Genomic DNA, 17,436 nt, shown 5'->3' with positions numbered 1-17,436 from the left:
GTGGGCATGAGAAAGTACTTAACAGCCACTAGGAATGACAAAAGTGGATGGACTGTGATGCTATAGGAGAGTTCAGATGAGATCTAGTGTGAACAGAGTGAGACCCGATGCTGGTAGCTATAAAAAACAACACAAAGGCTGTGCATTTCAGCACTGCTTGGGGCAGAAAACCAGAAACAACCTAAAGTCCATACGATGGAATAATATGCAGCTTTTCAAAGAATGGATAGATTTATATGCCAATAGGACAAGATTGCCAAGATGTGTTACTGAGTGAAAAAGGCAAGGGGTAGGGTAGTGTGTTTAGTATGATCCTCTGTAAAGTTTTAAAGGGTGGCCGGGTGTGGTGGCTCATGCCTGTAATCCCAGCACTTTGGGAGGCCGAGGTGGGAGGCTTGCTTGAGCTCAGGTGTTTGAGTTCAGCATGGGCAACATAGCAAGATCCTATCTCTACTAAAATTAGAAAATTAGAAAGAAAAAAAATTAATGGTGACGTATGCCTGTAGTCTCGGCTACTTGAGGGGCTGAGGTGGGAAGATCACATGAGCCTGGGAAGTTGAGGCTGCAGTGAGCCCTGCATTCTAACCTGGGTGACAGAGTGAGACCCTGTCAAAAAAAATAAGTTTTAAAAGGCGACATGTGTTAGTGTTGGTCATCTCTGAGGAGAGGACATTCTGGAGAATGTAGAGGAAGTAACTTTTACCTTTTCTCCTTTTCAGTACCATTTGAATTTTTTTTTAAGCCAATTGTGTTTTTTTCTTTTTTCTAATTATAAACAAACATAAATGCATATCCTCAAAGCTCAGAGAATTTTGAGAAAACACTCATTAGATCTTACTTTTGGAAAGTTGCCTATGTTCCTAATTAATTTGTTGCTTTTAATAAAAGAATTACTGTTTAAATCTAGATAAATCTAGAAGCCTTGCTACAGATTTTCAGAAACCAGACCTAGGTTATGAGCACCTGTTCTTATATTTGAGTGATGAGAATTTCAAAAGACATGGAACCAACAGCAAAAGCATGAATGCCACCAGCTGCCGGCGGGTTTATCTTACCAATTCTTAGAGAACTTAATGGGGGTGTCAGTTACCTTATAAATGCAGTTTCTGACCTTTCAGCTTCATGATCTCACCTGTTTTAAAACAGTAGGGTTTGCCATCATTAAAAATGATGTTCAGGTTTGAGTTACATGAGCCCATTTGAGAGCAGGTGCTGAATGCCTTTCTAAAGAAAAAAGGAAACAGGTTTTCCCGAGGGCTTATAATAGGGTGGTTGTCACTTGGAAGAATTCCCTGTCTTTCTAGGATGCATGAACATTGAAGCCTTGGGGCTGTTGATGGGATTAGCATTGGTGTGGTTTGTGTTGCCTCCCTTTTAAGTTCTAATGCCTTTTAAATTTATTTCTCCCCATCATTCAGTGGATCCGGATTGGTGCCAATGTCTCCAACTTCACTTTCGCTCCTAGCACGATTATATTTCACCTGGGACATGCTGGTAAGTGCCCCAGACTGCTAATTCCATTTAACCTCCTCTGACATTTAGCCTGCCCACACAAAAGCCCTGTTAAGTAGACCCACAACCTATTAACTATAATGACTTAATAGCATAACATTTCCCTTTTCCTCCTGGCCTTTTAGGACAGTTAATATGATGATAAACCTGTTTGGTCCATCACTTAGAACAGCTGTCATTATATTGGACTTCGTTGTACTGCGCCACTGTTGGCAGACCATTTACCCTCAGTTAATAACCCTGTTTATTTCCAGAGATTACTCACTTATCGTATCTTTACATTGAGCAATCTTCCTGGATGAAGAGCATTAATGCAGTTTCCAAAGGTTATCTTTCCCCACCCTATCGATCTTCACATTTGCTGGCGGCTCTGTCTGTGCAGTAATAGAAAACAGTCCTTTCCACAGTCAGATATGCTGTCCTGCATCGTTCTCTGGAGACCTGAGGACTTCAACAGCCTAAACATAACGAGATAGTAAATTCACAAATCACTTAAGAGGCTTTTGATGCTATTGGATCGGGGTGCCTTGCATTTCACTGTGACTTTAATATTTTTTGTTCTTTTTTTTTTTTTTTTTTTGAGACAAGGTCTTACTCTGTCACCTAGGCTGGAGTGCAGTGGTGCACTCACCACTCACTGGAGCCTCGACCTCCCAGACTCAGGTCATCCTCCCACCTCAGCCTCCAGAGTAGCTGGGACTGCAGGCGTGTGCCACCACATTTGGCTAATATTTGTATTTTTTTGTAGAGATGGGGTCTTGCTGTGTTCAGAGCTGGTCATGAACTCCTTGGCTCAAGCAGTCTTCCTGCCTTTGGCCTCCCAGAGTGCTAGGATTATGGGTGTGAGCCACCACCACGCCTGGCCTGACCTTAACATTTTTAAAATTATTTGCCTCTTTCAGGAGTCACTATCTGTATGCCCATAGTAAACAGATTCTGTAGGGGTGTGTAGATAAGTCCCTTGAAATTGTAGGCAAATGTTTGTATTTGTCTGGGGAAAGAGAGAGTTGTGACTTTGATCAGATTATTATGGTGCAGTGGTCCGTGACCTCAGAAATGGTTGGGAACCCCGCTGTAGTTCATCCGTCATCTGTCTGGGCAAAACTGACAGGATGACCTTTCTCTCTGGCTCAGTTCCTGGATATGAATGATAGCCCTCTGGGGTCAGACCGAGAAGAAAACCTGAATATAAATTTGTTGAGAGCGTGGCTTTTCTTGCCGGTGTGCTTTTTGTGCATGTTTTCTCATTTGATTCTCATCATAGCCCTGATGAGGGTGACTGGGGAATTATGATCCCTTTTGACAAGTTGGGAGAATTTGGGCTCAGAGAAGTTAAGCGGCTGGTAAGGACAGGGCCTGGACCAGACCCCAGGGCTCTCCGTTCCCAGCTCTGAGCCCTTTTCACTCAGCCTTCTTCCTGAGACCTCCTTGCTTCCTTCCTGGTCACAGTGGCAAATTATACTTACAGGTTTTTTGGGGTTTTTTTTTCCCCCATAAAAAAGGAAATTATTCAGTTATTTATATCCTGGTTTTTTAAATTTATTTTTTATTTTTTATTTTTGAAATGGAGTCTTGCTCTGTCTCTCCCAGGCTGTAGTGCGATGGTGCGATCTTGGCTCACTGCAGCCTCTGCCTCCGCCTCCCGGGTTCAGGCAATTCTCCCACCTCAGCCTCCCAAGTATCTGGGATTATAGGCGTGCACCACCACACCTGGCTAATTTTGTAGTTTTAGTAGAGACGGGGTTTCACCATGTTGGTCAGGCTGGTCTCGAATGCCTGACCTCAGGTGATTCTCCCGCCTCGGCCTCCCAAAGTTCTAGGATTACAGGTATGACTCCCACACCCGGCCTGTTTATATCCTGTGTATTTTTGTTAAGAATTTGAAAAATGAAATGAATCCTAAATGTAACATGACAGAGAAGTTTTAAACAAAAGCAGAGAAATAGGTATAAGCAGGAACATGGCACAGGTCACTGAAGTCCAGTTGTTAACCCTGTTTTTTTGTTTTTTGTTTTTTGTTTTTTTTGAGATGAGGTATCACTCTGTCACCCAGGCTAAAGTACAGTGGTGTGATCAAGCTCACTGCATCCTCGACTTCCCAGGCTCAAGCAATCTTCCTACCTCAGCCTCCTAAGTAGCTGGGACTATAGACATGGGCCATTACGCCTGACTAATTTTTTGAATTTTAGTAGACATGAGGTCTCACTGTTTGCCCAGGATGGTCTTGAACTCCTGAGCTAAAGCAGTCCTCCTGCCTCAGCCTCCCAAAATGTTGGGATTACAGGTGTGAGCCATTGTGCCTGCCACCCTGGATTTCTTGGTGGCCACAGCTGAGAGGCTAGTATATTGAGTTAGCTACTTTTTGGCATCCGAGCAAAGGAATGAAACAAAGGAATGAAAAATGTGTAGGACTACAGACCTTTTCATGATCCAGCAGTTGCTGCCCCTAACTTTCCTCAACCCCGGGGCAGCATTACGTTTCATTTAATTGGATGTCATGACACCTCTTCTTGCAGCTATGCTGGGGCTCATGTATGTGTACTGGACTCAGCTCAACATGTTCCAGACCTTGAAGTACCTGGCCATCTTGGGCAGTGTGACGTTTCTGGCTGGCAATCGGATGCTGGCCCAGCAGGCAGTCAAGAGGTAAGGCTGGACATGGGCCAGGGATCTAGAGTAGGGTTAGAAATACTCAGCTCTACCAGCCTAGCTCTTTGAAGGGTAGGTGGCAAAATGATTTGTGTTCTTAGGGGCAAGTCTGGCACCTTAACCTAGCCCAATACAGAAGCCATAAGCACTTTGAAGTCAAAAAAGGGGCCTTAGTGGTCAGCTTTGAATGTATTACAACCATAGTAATTTATGCCCCAATACAATAGAATGAGGGAGGAAAATTATTGCTTTATGAAGATGAAAGTGCATTCATAGATGTGGCAGAAGATTAATTCTTTAGCTGTGTAAAAATTCTCTGCTGCCACAGAGAATCCTGCCCTGCCCTTCCCACCCTCAACATGTCCCAGAGAGTTGCTCCTCTGTAATCCTCACAGCTCCAGGAGCTTGTCCCAGAAGCACGAGGTCTGTGTTATTTCCCACAGAAGCTGAGGCCGGTTTTGCAGAGGCTCCCGGCAAGGAGTATCTCCTCAGTAGCCTCCGCCTCCCCAGGACCCAGACAACCTTAGAGTCACACGGGTGGTCAGACAGACCTTGACGTGAGCAGCTTGCTGGCAGCTTGACTTGCTAAACAGAATTGGAGGCAAATTTAAATGTCACAAAGGTGTTTCTCATTGATTTGACTTTATTAGAACCTGAGTGATTTCAGCCACGCAAAGGCCAATAAGAAAAGATCAGAATTGCTTTCACCTCTGGAAATCGTTTTCAGATGTGCCGCTTTCTTGTATCCAGGACGTTTGTTGGAAGAATGTAACTCGATAGTGTACCCTCAACGTGGCTGCCAGTTAGGGTGCTGGGATCAGAGAGAGGCTTTTTCAGGGAGACCATCAGTGGGTGGGAGAAGGTGTCTCATCTCCGCCCGAGTCTCCATTGTGAACTTTCTGAGCATTTCACCATGGAGACTCGGCACAGACGTGTTCCTTGGCTTTCCTGTAGGAATCCAGGGCCCACCAGAGCTTCCCTTAGCACCAGCAGTGGCAGCTGGTTCATTTTTTCCACCTTCCAGTAGCCTTTTCCTGGTGGCTCTGCATTGTACCTGAGAAAGAGCCAGGACTCAGTTGTTTTTGCAAAGCAGAACGCTGTTCCCGTGCAGCACCTGCCTGGGCCCCCAGAGAGCCAAAAGACTGTGCTCTGCTAAGTTCTCTCTTTTCTGGAAGTCGCCCACTCAAGAAGAATGAAATCTGCCGGGCACGGTGGCTTATGCCTGCAATCCCAGCACTTTGGGAGGCTAAGGCCGGAGGATCGCTTGAGCTCAGGAGTTCGAGACCAGCCTGGGCAACACAGTGAGACCTCATCTCTAAAAAAAATTGTGAAAATAAAAAATAAGAACAAAATCAAGGTGAGAATTGAGTAGAAACCATTTGGTTTACATCCTACTTAGCAGGAGTTCCTAATCTGGAATCCTAAAGTTGTATGCATTTTCTGGGGAGAGACTATGGTTTTTATCAGAATCCCAGAAGGATCAGTAACTCCTCCCTCTCCCCTACTCATGTATTCCGTTCAGAAGCTTAAAGCCCACTCTTTCCTTGTCAGTCCTAGAATGAACTCTACCCTGGAAAAATCGGTGACCCTAATGGAAGCTCTGGTTGGGTGTTTGTCATTTCTTTCCTCAGCTGATTTCTCCCCTCGCTGTCCTTTCTTGATTCTCAAACCCTCTTTCCTTTGGCAGGATCGCTGCAGAGCAGAGCAGTAGATTGGCAAAATATAGGACACTACGGTAAAGATGAAGGGTGGACTCATCCCAGAAGCAGGGTCCCTTCCCCGTCTTGCCCGCCTCATGCATGTCAGTTATCTCTCTAGTTTTCAGCCCACTTGCTCTTCCCACCCCTCCCTACGACACAGCTGAATTCTGAGGCTGCTTTTCAAGTTGCTAGATGAGGTTGTGACTGGACCAGGGCAAAAGCTTCCTGAATTAGCCCAGCTGATGGGATAACTTTGCAATGAGCAGCTTTGGCCTGGCTTTGACTGTATAAGACTTCATTCTCCCTCATATCCCATGGGGTACTTATTTATTTATAGACAAGCCTCTTTCTCTCTGTTTCCAGGACAGCTGAGATGAGGATAAGACAAACCCAAAATTCATTAAATGATGGTCCCGTGGCAAATCCTGGCACACCTTGTCACTGTTTCTAGACTTTTCTGTAACACCAATCTCTAGTTGGGCTAAAGAGTGTGGTTTGGGGAGACTGTAAATTATGAAGGACTGATGGCCACAGATCAAAGCTAGCATCAGAATCCAGGTTCCTAGCACTCAGGGTATGTTAAAAGGGCTGCTCCCCATGTGACTAAAATGTGAAGTGAAATCCCACTCATTCTCCTTCTGCATCTCAGTCCGAGGATGGGAGGGAAGTGGAGGGAAGGAAAGCGAGTGTCTGATGCTTCATTGATCTGCTCCTCTAGACCAGGGACTGGCAAAAGTTTTCTGTAAAGAGCCAGATAGTATTTTAGGCTTAACTGGCCATATGGTCTCTTGGCACCAACTACTCAGCTCTGTCACTGTCATGTGAAAGCAGCCATAGACTGTATAAACAAATGGGCGTGGCTGTGTTCCAACAAAACTTTATTCATCAAGACAGGTGGTGGGCTGGATTTGGCCTGAGTGGCACAGTTTGCTGACCCCTGCCCTAGACCAACAAAGGGAGGGAGGTATTTGAATTTTCAAGTCATGTTCTCTTTTATCCTTTGCCTTGGAAATGGCTTTCCCTGCCAAAGTCACAAAACCATCTAATTTCTAATCCTCTGAAAATAGGAGAGATCAACAAAAGCATAGGATTTGGAGCCTTTCCACGGATGTGTGAGCATAAGCTGGGTCACCTATCCTCAACACAGAAGGGAACTGCATTTGTTTTGTTTGTTTTTGTTTGTTTTTTCCAGGTTTTAATGGAGTTATAATTTATCTGCAGAAAAATGTACCCAAGTGTACAATTCTGTAAATCCTGAAAAACCTATGTAGTCATGTAACCACCACCTCAATCAAGATATAGATATTGCCACACTCCAAAGAGTTCCCCAGTGCCCCTTTTAGAGTCACAGCCTTCTCCCACCCCCATTCTGTGGCTATGCCCATTTGATTTTATCCTAAATTACGGTCACTCTGTCTGAGATTTGCTTTCAGAAATTGTCCTTTCTGCTAAATGTTGAGTTATTTAATTGTTTAACTCAATTTTCTTTTCTTGATTAAGAAGAACTTTTTTTTTATAGAGATGGTGTCTCATTGTGTTGCCCTAGCCGGTCTCAAGCTCCTGGGCTCAAGCAATCCTCCTGCTTTGGCCCCTAAAAGTGCTGGGATTATAGGCGTGAGCCACCTTACTTGGCCTCTTGATTTTTAAAGTCAGTTCCTACCCTGCTATCCCCAAATCATTGCTTGAGGAAGAGGAAAGTCACTTGACCATTTGGACATTTGGTACTTCCTAGTATTTGAAAGGAAACCCCCTGGTAGCAAAGTGTTCTCGATCTGAGGGCAGACATTGATTTGAGCAGACATAATGTGGGACATAGTTCTAGCCACAGTCGGTGGTTGTGGGCCACTACCCTTCAGCTGTTCTTATTTCATACTCGTGCTATCCCTTCTGCATGAACGTTTCTGAATGCACATATTTTAGTGTACCTAGGAACTTCTGAATGTTGGCAAGGAATTAGGGGTGCACACCCCAGCCCTCAAGATTAATTCTGTGCCTGTGCATGTCTTTTGGAACTGCTTTATTAATGGGTTTGGAGCCTGCCATTCTGCAAGACTGGGTCATTATCACCTTAGTCCTCACCCCTGGGAAGAGCTGCCACTGAAGGATGGATGCTGTGTGTCGGCAACCCTGCCTCTGCTTGCTGGAGCCTGCCGGCATCGGTTACTCACTGCAACCATCTCCTCAGCTGCACAGTCTGGCTAGATTGTCATTTGCATTCATTGTGTTTCCCCATCCCTCCTTAGAATCTAGGGAAAGGCAGCAGAAGGGAAAAAGAGAATACAGGAGATAGGTTTTTATCGCCTTTAACACTTTCTGTGAGCTGAGTCCCGTTTTTGAGAATCTTTCTGTGTTAGATCTGAGTGTGACTTGGCAAGAACACGGCCACACGGCAGGAATGTGCAGGTTTCTGTAATGAATGGTCAGGATGTCATCTAAGCTACAGAAGGGCCACATGTTGGTTGGCAGAGCTGGAGTCTGGGAGATTGATGAGCATTCTTTAAACTTTCCTCTCTGTTCATCTAATTGAAATTTACACTATGTTTTTGGCCTTGCACGGTGAGAGGTGTGCCTGGAATTACCTCATCTCCTTATGTTATCGCATACCACTTTCTTAGTTATTATTGAGTTTGTTTTGTTGTTTGTATTTAAGTTGTCATCAGCTTAATTATGAACTAGCCGTCTCATGTTCTTTTGTAAAATGAGATGGGGCATACATAAATAGACTTGGTAGATAAATGATTATTCCCTTATAAATGGGCTCTTAAGAGCGGGAGAGTACCTTGGTGTCTCTGTTGTCATCAGTTAGGAACTGTAACTGTGAACTGAAACCCTCAGTAATTCTGTGTTTGTCTCCATTTTCTTTCAGAACAGCACATTAGTTCCAGAAGAAGGATGGAAATTCTGAAAACTGAATGTCAAGAAAAGGAGTCAAGAACAATTCACAGTATGAAAAGAATGCAAAAAAAAAAACTTTATTTAAAAAAGAAAAAAGTCCAGATTGTAGTTATACTTTTGCTTGTTGTTTTTCAGTTTCCCGAACACAGAGCAGATACCTGGTGAGCTCAGATAGTCTCTTTCTCTGGCACTGTGCAAGATGCTGTGAATATTCCTAAGTTACACCCATATGTTGCATTTGAAAAGTTGAAATGTGTAATTGTTTTGGAATAAAGAGGATAATAATAGGAACAAAGGCCTGATTGAGAGCTTATTCTCGTACTTTTGGGTGGTGGGGTCCTTGGGTATATGACATGAGGACTTAGTTGGAAATGCTGTTGATGCCAGCATATTTCTCCAGGCCTTTATACGTTGGTTCTTCTTGCCCCTTGCTCCCTAACAGAATAGACAACTGCCTGGAAAGGCCAGCTTCCTTTCTTCTTCTCCAGCAGTGAGCACCAGCTGTCTGCATAGGAGTCCTGTTGGTATCTGAAGGTGCCATTTGGACTTCTAGGAGTCCAAGGGGATGGGTTTTTATCCCCTTTAACATTTTCTGTGAGCTGAGTCCCATTTTTGAGAATCTTTCTGTGTTAGGTTAAATACTGAGTGTGACTTGGCAAGAACACAGCTACACAACAGGAATGTGCAGGTGGACCGCAGCTAGGATCTCTGCGCAGCTAGGACCTCTGCTCAAGGCTCTTGTCTTGGGGCCGGGCGCAGTGGCTCACGCCTGTAATCCCAGCACTTTAGGAGGCCGAGGCAGGCGGATCACTTGAGGTCAGGAGTTTTGAGACCAGCCTGGCCAACATGGTGAAACCCTGTCTCTACTAAAAATACCAAAATTAGCTGAGCATTGTGGTGCACGCCTATAATCCCAACTACTTGGGAGGCTGAGGCAGGAGAATAGCTTGAACCTGGGAGGCAGAGGTTGCAGTCGGCTGAGATCGTGCCATTGCACTCCAGCCTGACTCCATCTCAAAAAAAAAAAAAAAAGACTGTCGCATGGGGATTTGTTGCAACATCAATTTTCAAGGGACACAAATTCAAACCATGGCACTGACCACTTGAGTGACTTTAGGCTAGAAGGCCACACTCATCTCAAGAATGCCCCGTTTGAAGTTGTGCCCTAGGGCCACCATTACATGAGGTTATACAATAGCACAGAGAGAATTAATACTGCCTGGCATGGTTAACTGCATAGACTTTGGAGCCAGGCAAACCTTGTGTTGCCACTTACTAGGGTGAGGGACCTTGAGCAAGTAGATTAACCTCCATAAATCTTTTGTGTTTCTGTAAAAGAGCGATAACTACGTACCTCATAGGATTGAAGGAGTTGAAATCTGACGCGGCTTACCACTTGGCATCTTTCCTGATTGACCCACAGTTATGTGCCTTGGCCCATTGCCTCTAGTTCTAGAATGGCAAAAACCGCAATTACTTTTGCACCAACCTAATATTAATTGAAACATGATATGTTTAGTTAACTTTTGAAATATAGTAATCCTCATACTATTTATTGAATTGGGGGGCTGGAAGTTGTTTTATTTGAATCAGATTGCTCCCCAACCTAGCTGGACCTTACTACAGTGAAGAAATTGGGATTTTGATTGGGAAAAAGGGAAAGAAGATTCTCGAACTCTACGCTGGTTCTGAATGGGATCCTACAGGTGAGAGGATGATGTGGGCAGTTATAGGGATGCCTCTAAGATGGGAAGGAGGCTTCTCCTTCCCAGAGGTTGCAAACTTGTGACCTGTAGTGTTTTCTTTTTAATTGAGTAAGTTACCAACGTTTGAAGACAGATTTTGTATACAAATCTTGGTTTTGGATTCTGGATTCTCCTGAAAGAGAAAATTAGCTGTCCCTGGCGGGCCTGATTCCTGAACAGTGGCAGTCAGCTGACACTGAATAGCAGCTCCTCTCTTTGGATGGAGCCTACAAGCTCCAGCTTGTCAGCCCCGCCCCCCACAGGTGTCCATGTACAGGACACCTGTGCCAGTCCACCTGGCAACTGTGCTTCTCTGATATCTGCCTGGCTCCCATAGGCATATGTCTTTGGGACCCTCTGCTTTTAGTTTCTTTTTTTTTTTTTTTTTTTTTTTTTTTTTTTTTTTTTTTTTTTTTTGACGGAGTCTCGCTCTGCCGCCCAGGCTGGAGTGCAGTGGCCGGATCTCAGCTCACTGCAGGCTCCGCCTCCCGGGTTCACGCAATTCTCCTGCCTCAGCCTCCCCAGTAGCTGGGACTACAGGGCGCCCGCCACCTCGCCCGGCTAGTTTTTTTTTGTATTTTTTAGTAGAGACGGGGTTTCACCGTGTCAGCCAGGATGGTCTCGATCTCCTGACCTCGTGATCCGCCCGCCTCGGCCTCCCAAAGTGCTGGGATTACAGGCTTGAGCCACCGCGCCCGGCCTGCTTTTAGTTTCTTATCCCACTCTGAGGGGAAGGGGTGATGGTGGCTTCCTGTTGCTCTTAGGTGGCTCCTAGTGTTCCTACTTAGGTGTGCTGGGACCTCAGCCGCTCAGACTGGTGAGGAAAGAGAGCACCAGCAGCGTGTGGGATGAGAGCAGGGGCACTTCCCACCTATCACCAGACCTGTGCAGGCCTGGGAGATAGACTGGATGCCAGGCTGGTGGACAGTGGTGTGGAGGAGGGGTGGGTGGAGCAGGGCTGGGTGGACAGTGGTGTGGAGCGGGGCTGGGTTGAGCAGGGCTGGGTGGACAGTAGTGTGGAGCAGGGCTGGGTGGACAGTAGTGTGGAACAGGGATGGGTGGACAGTGGTGTGGAGCAGGGGTGGGTGGAGCAGGGCTGGGTGGAGCAGGGCTGGGTGGACAGTAGTGTGGAGCAGGGGTGGGTGAGCGGAGGGGGGCGTTGGTGTGGAGCAGGGGTGGGTGGGTGGGTGGTGTGGAGCAGGGGTGGGTAGTAGGACCCGAGGGTGGAAGTATAAAGGGTGCCGGGTGTCCTGGTCACTGGGAACAAAGGACAGCCACTGGCTGGCAGGAAGGAAGTCAGGAAACAGCTTTTTGGAGAAAGGGCTGGCACAGCTAAGGGGTTCCCGGGCTGGTTTGGGGCTGGCCTGCAGACTCAAGACAGGAGCTGGAGAACAGAGCCCAGTAAACACTGCCACGTGCCAGGCTGTGTTCTGTGTCCAGAGCTACCACAGCGAGCAAGACGGATCCAGTCCCTGCCCTTGGTGCAGGTACAGCTCACGGGCAGGCTGGCTGAGGGAGAAAGGGAACAGTGACCACACATGTGAGAAGGGCCTCAGACGAAGCAGTTCTTACCTAGATGGCTCGGGAGGGCTTAGCCGAGACCTGAAGAATGAGAAGGCGCCTATACCAAGCTGGGGAAGAGCACTCCGGCCAGAGAATCAGCCAGTGCGGAGGTTCTGGGGCAAGAGCACGGCACATTCCGACTGGAAGCAGGCCAAGCAGCCAGAGTGTCACTGGCAGGAACAGCATCCTCGCTGGGGCAGAAGCCAGAATAAACTTGGCTTTTAGGGGCTATGGTAAAGGGATTGATTTTTCTCTTAGGACCTTTTTTTAAAAAAAAAAAAAAAAAGAGAGAGAGAGATGGGGTCTCACTATGTTGCCCAGGCTGACCTTGAACTCAAGGGATCCTCTTGCCTGGGCCTCCTGAGTAGCTGGGACTACAAGCATGCACCACCACGCCTGGCCAGCCTGAGTTTTATATTGGGGTATAGCAGAGGCAGATGCTGTCTGTCTGATCCTACCCACTGGGCGAAGCCCTTTTTTTTTTTTTTTTTTTTTTTTTTTTTGAGACAGGGTCTTGCTCTGTCACTCAGGCCAGAATGCAGTGGTGCAATCACAACTCACTGCAACTTCAACCTCCCAGGCTCAGGTGATTTCCCCACCTCAGCCTCTGGAGTAGCTGGGACTACAGGTGCGTGCCACCACACTGGGCTAATTTTTGTATTTTTAGTAGAGATGGGATTTTGCAATGTTGCCCAGGCTGGTCTCATACTCCTGAGCTCAAGCAATCTGCCCTACCTCCCAAGGTGTTAGGATTACAGGCAGGAGCCACTGTACCTGGCCTCTTAAAGGGACTCGGCTCTCAGTGCTGGAGCAGTGCTGTAGGGGAAGAACCTGGCTGCTATAGCCAAGACGGTCTGGGAGTCCAGAGCTGACAGCAGGCCTCTCTCCTATAATTCATGAAATCCACTGGATTCATCACTCAAGTGATTCACTGCAGTAGCGCCTGGGCCTGGCCTTCTCTGAGGAGTACAAGACACATCAGCTTTAGAGTCAGAGCTGCTTTGAGTTCCCCCATTAGCTGTGTGTCCTTTTGTACCTTCCTTTACCTCTCTGGGCCTTGGTTGCCCATCAGTAAAAATGGGGATCATACCTCTGAGGGCTTTATAGGGATTAGAGGAGTTCACAGCCACAACACATACCACAGTGCCTGACACTTAGCATTGAGTCGGTGTTCGCTCTCAATAGCGCAGATATTGTCATTATTACTTCCTAGGTGGTGGTAGCAGGAGCCCAGTCAACAGTCTGTAGCAGGTCTACATTCACCTGTTAGTTCAAGTCACTTGACTCCCCAGCTCCCTCATTTCCTCCCCAGCATTTCCTGAGGGGCCTGGGGTCTTAAAGCAGCCTTTTCGAGAGAGTGCTGCCTTGCCTTCCCGCCCCATCAGTCCCGTCCTGCCGACCTGGAGCGACTCTCCTTGAATCTGACCTCTAGTTGAATCCAGCTGGGCCAGTGTGCCCTGCTCTGCCTTCCTCAGGGGCCTGTTGTAGAGAACAAATGAAGTAATGGATGGGAAGCCTCTTTGTGAACTTTAAGTTAATACAAACAGAAGAGATTATCATTAAAAGCGACAAGTCCCCCATTGATTAGAGCATTTCTTTAGGGAGAAAAATAGCACTCCGTCTTCAGTAGGACCCTCCCGGGAGTGGGAAGCTCCCAGCTCCTCTGCAGGGCAAGTGGAGTCTTTTGGACGCCATTCGTGCCGTGGTTAATGGTATGGAGCCCTGGAGTTGTTGCCATGGCGGTTTTCCCCCTATAATTGCATTCACCTCAAAAACCACAAGTAGCAGCAGGTCCCAGCAGTCATTCTTTTATTTGAAAAACTAATTGGAAGTTGAGAGAGCCCTCAGCTTTTGTTTTGTCGGGACAGGCCAAGGAAAGATATGAGCAGGTGGGTCTGGGAGGAAGGAGGGCGTCTCGGGGCAGGCCAGGCGCGCCTCCCATTCACAGCCCCCTCCTTTGTGCCCGCCTCTCTTGGTTGAAGTGGGCCGCCTGCCGTCAAAGGCCAGCCTTTTCCTCCGAGGGGCTTTTGTCTCCCATTGTTCTGATTGTCTCCTCGGTGGAGCCGCCTCAGTGGCCCCCTGCAGACGGTTTCCCAGGCTTCACAGTTTTTTTTTTCTCGGGCGCCCAGGGAGAGCAGGTGGTCTTTACCCTGGGAGGAACCGAGTTGGTTGCATAGTTCTGGTGCTGGGAGACTGGAGACCTGGCTGCCAGGGCCTTGGAGCTTGGGTCATTCCTTCCCTGGCAACACTGTCTTAGGCTGCACAACAGAGAGGTGGGATTGTTCACCCCATCAATGTTAAGAGGCTGTGATTCTTTTTGCACTTTTTTTTTTTTTTTTTGAGACAGAGTCTTGCTCGGTCACCCAGGCTGGAGTACAGTGGCGTCATCTCTGCTCACTGCAACCTCCGCCTCCTAGGTTCACGTGATTCTCCTGCCTCAGCCTCCCTAGTAGCTGGGATTACAGGTACGTGCCACCACGCCCGGCTAATGTTTGTAGTTTTAGTAGAGACGGGGTTTCACCATGTTACCCAGGCTAGTCTGGAACTCCTGACCTCAAATGATCCGCCCACCTTGGCCTCCCAAAGTGCTGGGATTACAGACTTGAGCCACCGCGCCTGGCCCTCTTTTGCACTTTTTAAATCAAAACAGACATCCCATCATCCAGACTTTTCACAGTTGTCAGGGTTTTTTTTTTAGGTTTAATTTACTCACAGCAAAATGCACAGATCCTAAGTGAACAACTGAATGAATTTTTGTATGTAACAACACTGGTATAACTACCATTCAAATCGAAATATAGAATATTTCAGTCACCCCAGAAAGTTCATAGATTCTGATCAGAGGCACGCAGAGGGTAGGTGATGTGTGGGAATATTTGGCCCCGATAAAATGGCTCATGAATAGCAAAAGTTGGGTAATCACTGATGCAGGGGCCTCGGGTCAGTGGCTCCAGTTCTCTGCTTCCCTTTATAGCAAAATTTCTCAAAAAAATCATCTCTACCAGCGCTGTCCAATAGAAATACAAGGCAAGCTACATAGGGGATTTTACATTTTCTGGAAACCAAGATAAAAAAGTTAAAAAGAAACAGGTGAAATTAATTTTAATATCTTTAACCCAGTGTATCTAAAATATCATTTTAATATGTGATCAGTATAAAAATATTGAGGTATTTTGTATTTTTTCATGTTAAATCTGAGTGATTCCTTACTTGCACCTTTAACCTGTGGGGTGCTTTGTTTTATGTTTTTTTTTTTTTTTTTAGAGACAGAGTCTCACTCTGTTGCCCAGGCTGGAGTGCAGTGGTACAGTCATAGTTCACTGCAGCCTCAAACTCCTGGGCTCAACAGTTCTCCCACCTCAGCCTCCCAAGTGGCTGGGACTGCAGGTGTGTGTCACCACGCCTGGACAATTTGTTTTGAATTTGTATTTGTAGAGGCAGAGTCTGGCTATGTTGCCCAGGCTAGTCTTGAACTCCTATCCTCAAGTGATCCTCCCCACTGGGCCTCCCAAAAATGCTGGGATTGCAGGCATGAGCCACCACGCCCCAGTGTTTATTTTATACTTAAAGTACATCTCAGATTGTACCAGCTACATTTCAAGTGTTCATTAGCCACGTATGTCTAGGGGCCACCATATTGCACAGCCAAGTCTATACTCACCAGCTCTGGTTCCTCTTCTCCCATTTCTCCCACTCAAACCAGATTTCGGCCTTCACTACTTCACCCGATTTCTCTTTGCCGAGGTCATCAGTGGCTTCCACAGTCACTTCCGTGGTCCGTTCTCAACCGACTTGTCCCATCAGCAGCATTTAGCAGAGCGGATCACCCCTTTCTTCTAGAAACACCCTTCATTTGACTTCTGGGATTCTTCTGTGAAGTGGTTTTCCTGTTACTTCACTGTCTGCTACTTCTCAGCCTCCTTTGCTGGTTCCTCATCTTTCCTCAAACCTTTTTTTTTTTTCTTTTTTTGAGACAGTCTTGCTCTGTTGCCCAGACTGGAGTGCAGTGGTACGATCACGGCTCACTGCAACCTCTGCCTCCCAGGTTCAAATGATTCTCCTGCCTCAGCCTCCTGAGTAGCTGGGATTACAAGTGTGCGCCACCATGCCCAGCTAATTTTTGTATTTTTAGTAGAGATAGGGTTTCACCATTTTGGCCAGGCTGGTCTTGAACTCCTGGCCTCAAGTGATCGACCTGCCTTGGCCTCCCAAAATGCTGGGATTCCAGGCATGAGCCACTGTGCCTGGCCCTCTTCTAAACTTTAAATGTAGGGTTTCCGGGGGATCAATCCCTGGACTCTACTCTTCCCACATTCTTCCTTAGTAATCTAACTAGTCTTTTGACTTTAAAGACTGACTGTCTAAATGGTGACAACTACCAAACCAAACCAGCTGTCCAGACCTCTCCCCCGAACTCAGGGGACTCTCCTGAACTAGGACCTGTACAGCCATGTGCCTACTCAGCTTCCTCACTTGCATCTTTCATAGGCACCTCACACTCAACGTTCAAACCTAAACTCTTAATATTGCCCCAGCCCCCAAAGCTGCTAAGTGGCAACTCCATCCTCACACCCTCCATCCTCAGGCCAAAAACGCGGGAGTCATTCTTAACTTCTCTCCAATCCCTACACCCTGTGTATCAGCAAATGGCTTCTGCCCTAAGAATGTATCTAGAGTTTGACCATTTCTTAGAGTGATTTTCAACATAGGTCACAGCATATCATTCTTCTGCTTAAACTCCACCATGGCTTTCATCTCACCAAGTGTGGGATCCAAATCCTTACTGTGACCTTGTTAACGAACATTTATGGGAGGCCGCTGTTTCGAACTGAGCTCTTGCACTAGGTGGGCCCCAACAAACCAGACCCAACCAGAATAGAGTCACTCATGACCTGCTAAGTGCCATATCATCAAACAGAACATTAAATGGTCCAGTTTTCCAAAATATGAAATTCACAGCAGCCAATCAGAAGGGGTCCAGTTGGGCCAGGCACAGTGGCTCATGCCTGTAATCCCAGCACTTTGGGAGGCTGAGGCAGGTGGATCGCCTGAGGTCAGGAGTTCGAGACCAGGCTGGCCAATGTGGTGAAACCCTGTCTCTACTAAAAATACAAAAATTAGCCAGGCTTGGTGGCAGGCGTCTATAATCCCAGCTACTCGGGAGGCTGAAGTAGGAGAATCGCTTGAACCTGGAACGGGGAGGTTGCAGTGAACTTAGATCACACCAGCCTGGGGGACAGAGCGAGACTCCGTCTCAAAAAAAAAAAAAAAAAAAAAAAGAAGGGGCCCAGTCTACCTTAGCTTGCATAATCAGGAAGTCCCCTCTGCTTTAACCCCAGAAGGAAGGTAACTTTGAAATGACCAGTCTGCTT

General features: G+C 46.8%; 2 protein-coding genes across 12 annotated transcripts in view; both read left to right on the top strand.

Annotated features, from left to right (window-relative positions):
- RPN2 (ribophorin II) overlaps positions 1–9,047 on the top strand; it is a 59,674-nt gene extending 50,627 nt beyond the window's left edge. Inside the window, exons 15-18 of one of the 2 annotated variants that reach the window (XM_050807088.1) lie at positions 1,419–1,494; positions 4,029–4,158; positions 5,849–5,896; positions 8,728–9,047. In XM_050807088.1, coding sequence (XP_050663045.1) covers positions 1,419–1,494; positions 4,029–4,158; positions 5,849–5,896; positions 8,728–8,740 — 267 coding nt within the window. In that variant the 3' untranslated portion in view covers positions 8,741–9,047. The remainder of the gene's footprint in view (positions 1–1,418; positions 1,495–4,028; positions 4,159–5,848; positions 5,897–8,727) is intronic. The other variant, XM_050807089.1, reaches the window with a different exon arrangement.
- Positions 1–17,436, top strand: part of MANBAL (mannosidase beta like) — a 634,273-nt gene that overhangs the window by 547,087 nt on the left and 69,750 nt on the right. The window lies entirely within an intron of this gene.

The sequence above is a fragment of the Macaca thibetana genome, chromosome 10, assembly GCF_024542745.1.
Source record: "Macaca thibetana thibetana isolate TM-01 chromosome 10, ASM2454274v1, whole genome shotgun sequence".
NCBI lineage: Eukaryota > Metazoa > Chordata > Mammalia > Primates > Cercopithecidae > Macaca > Macaca thibetana.
This window is presented reverse-complemented; position numbering and strand designations above follow the sequence as displayed.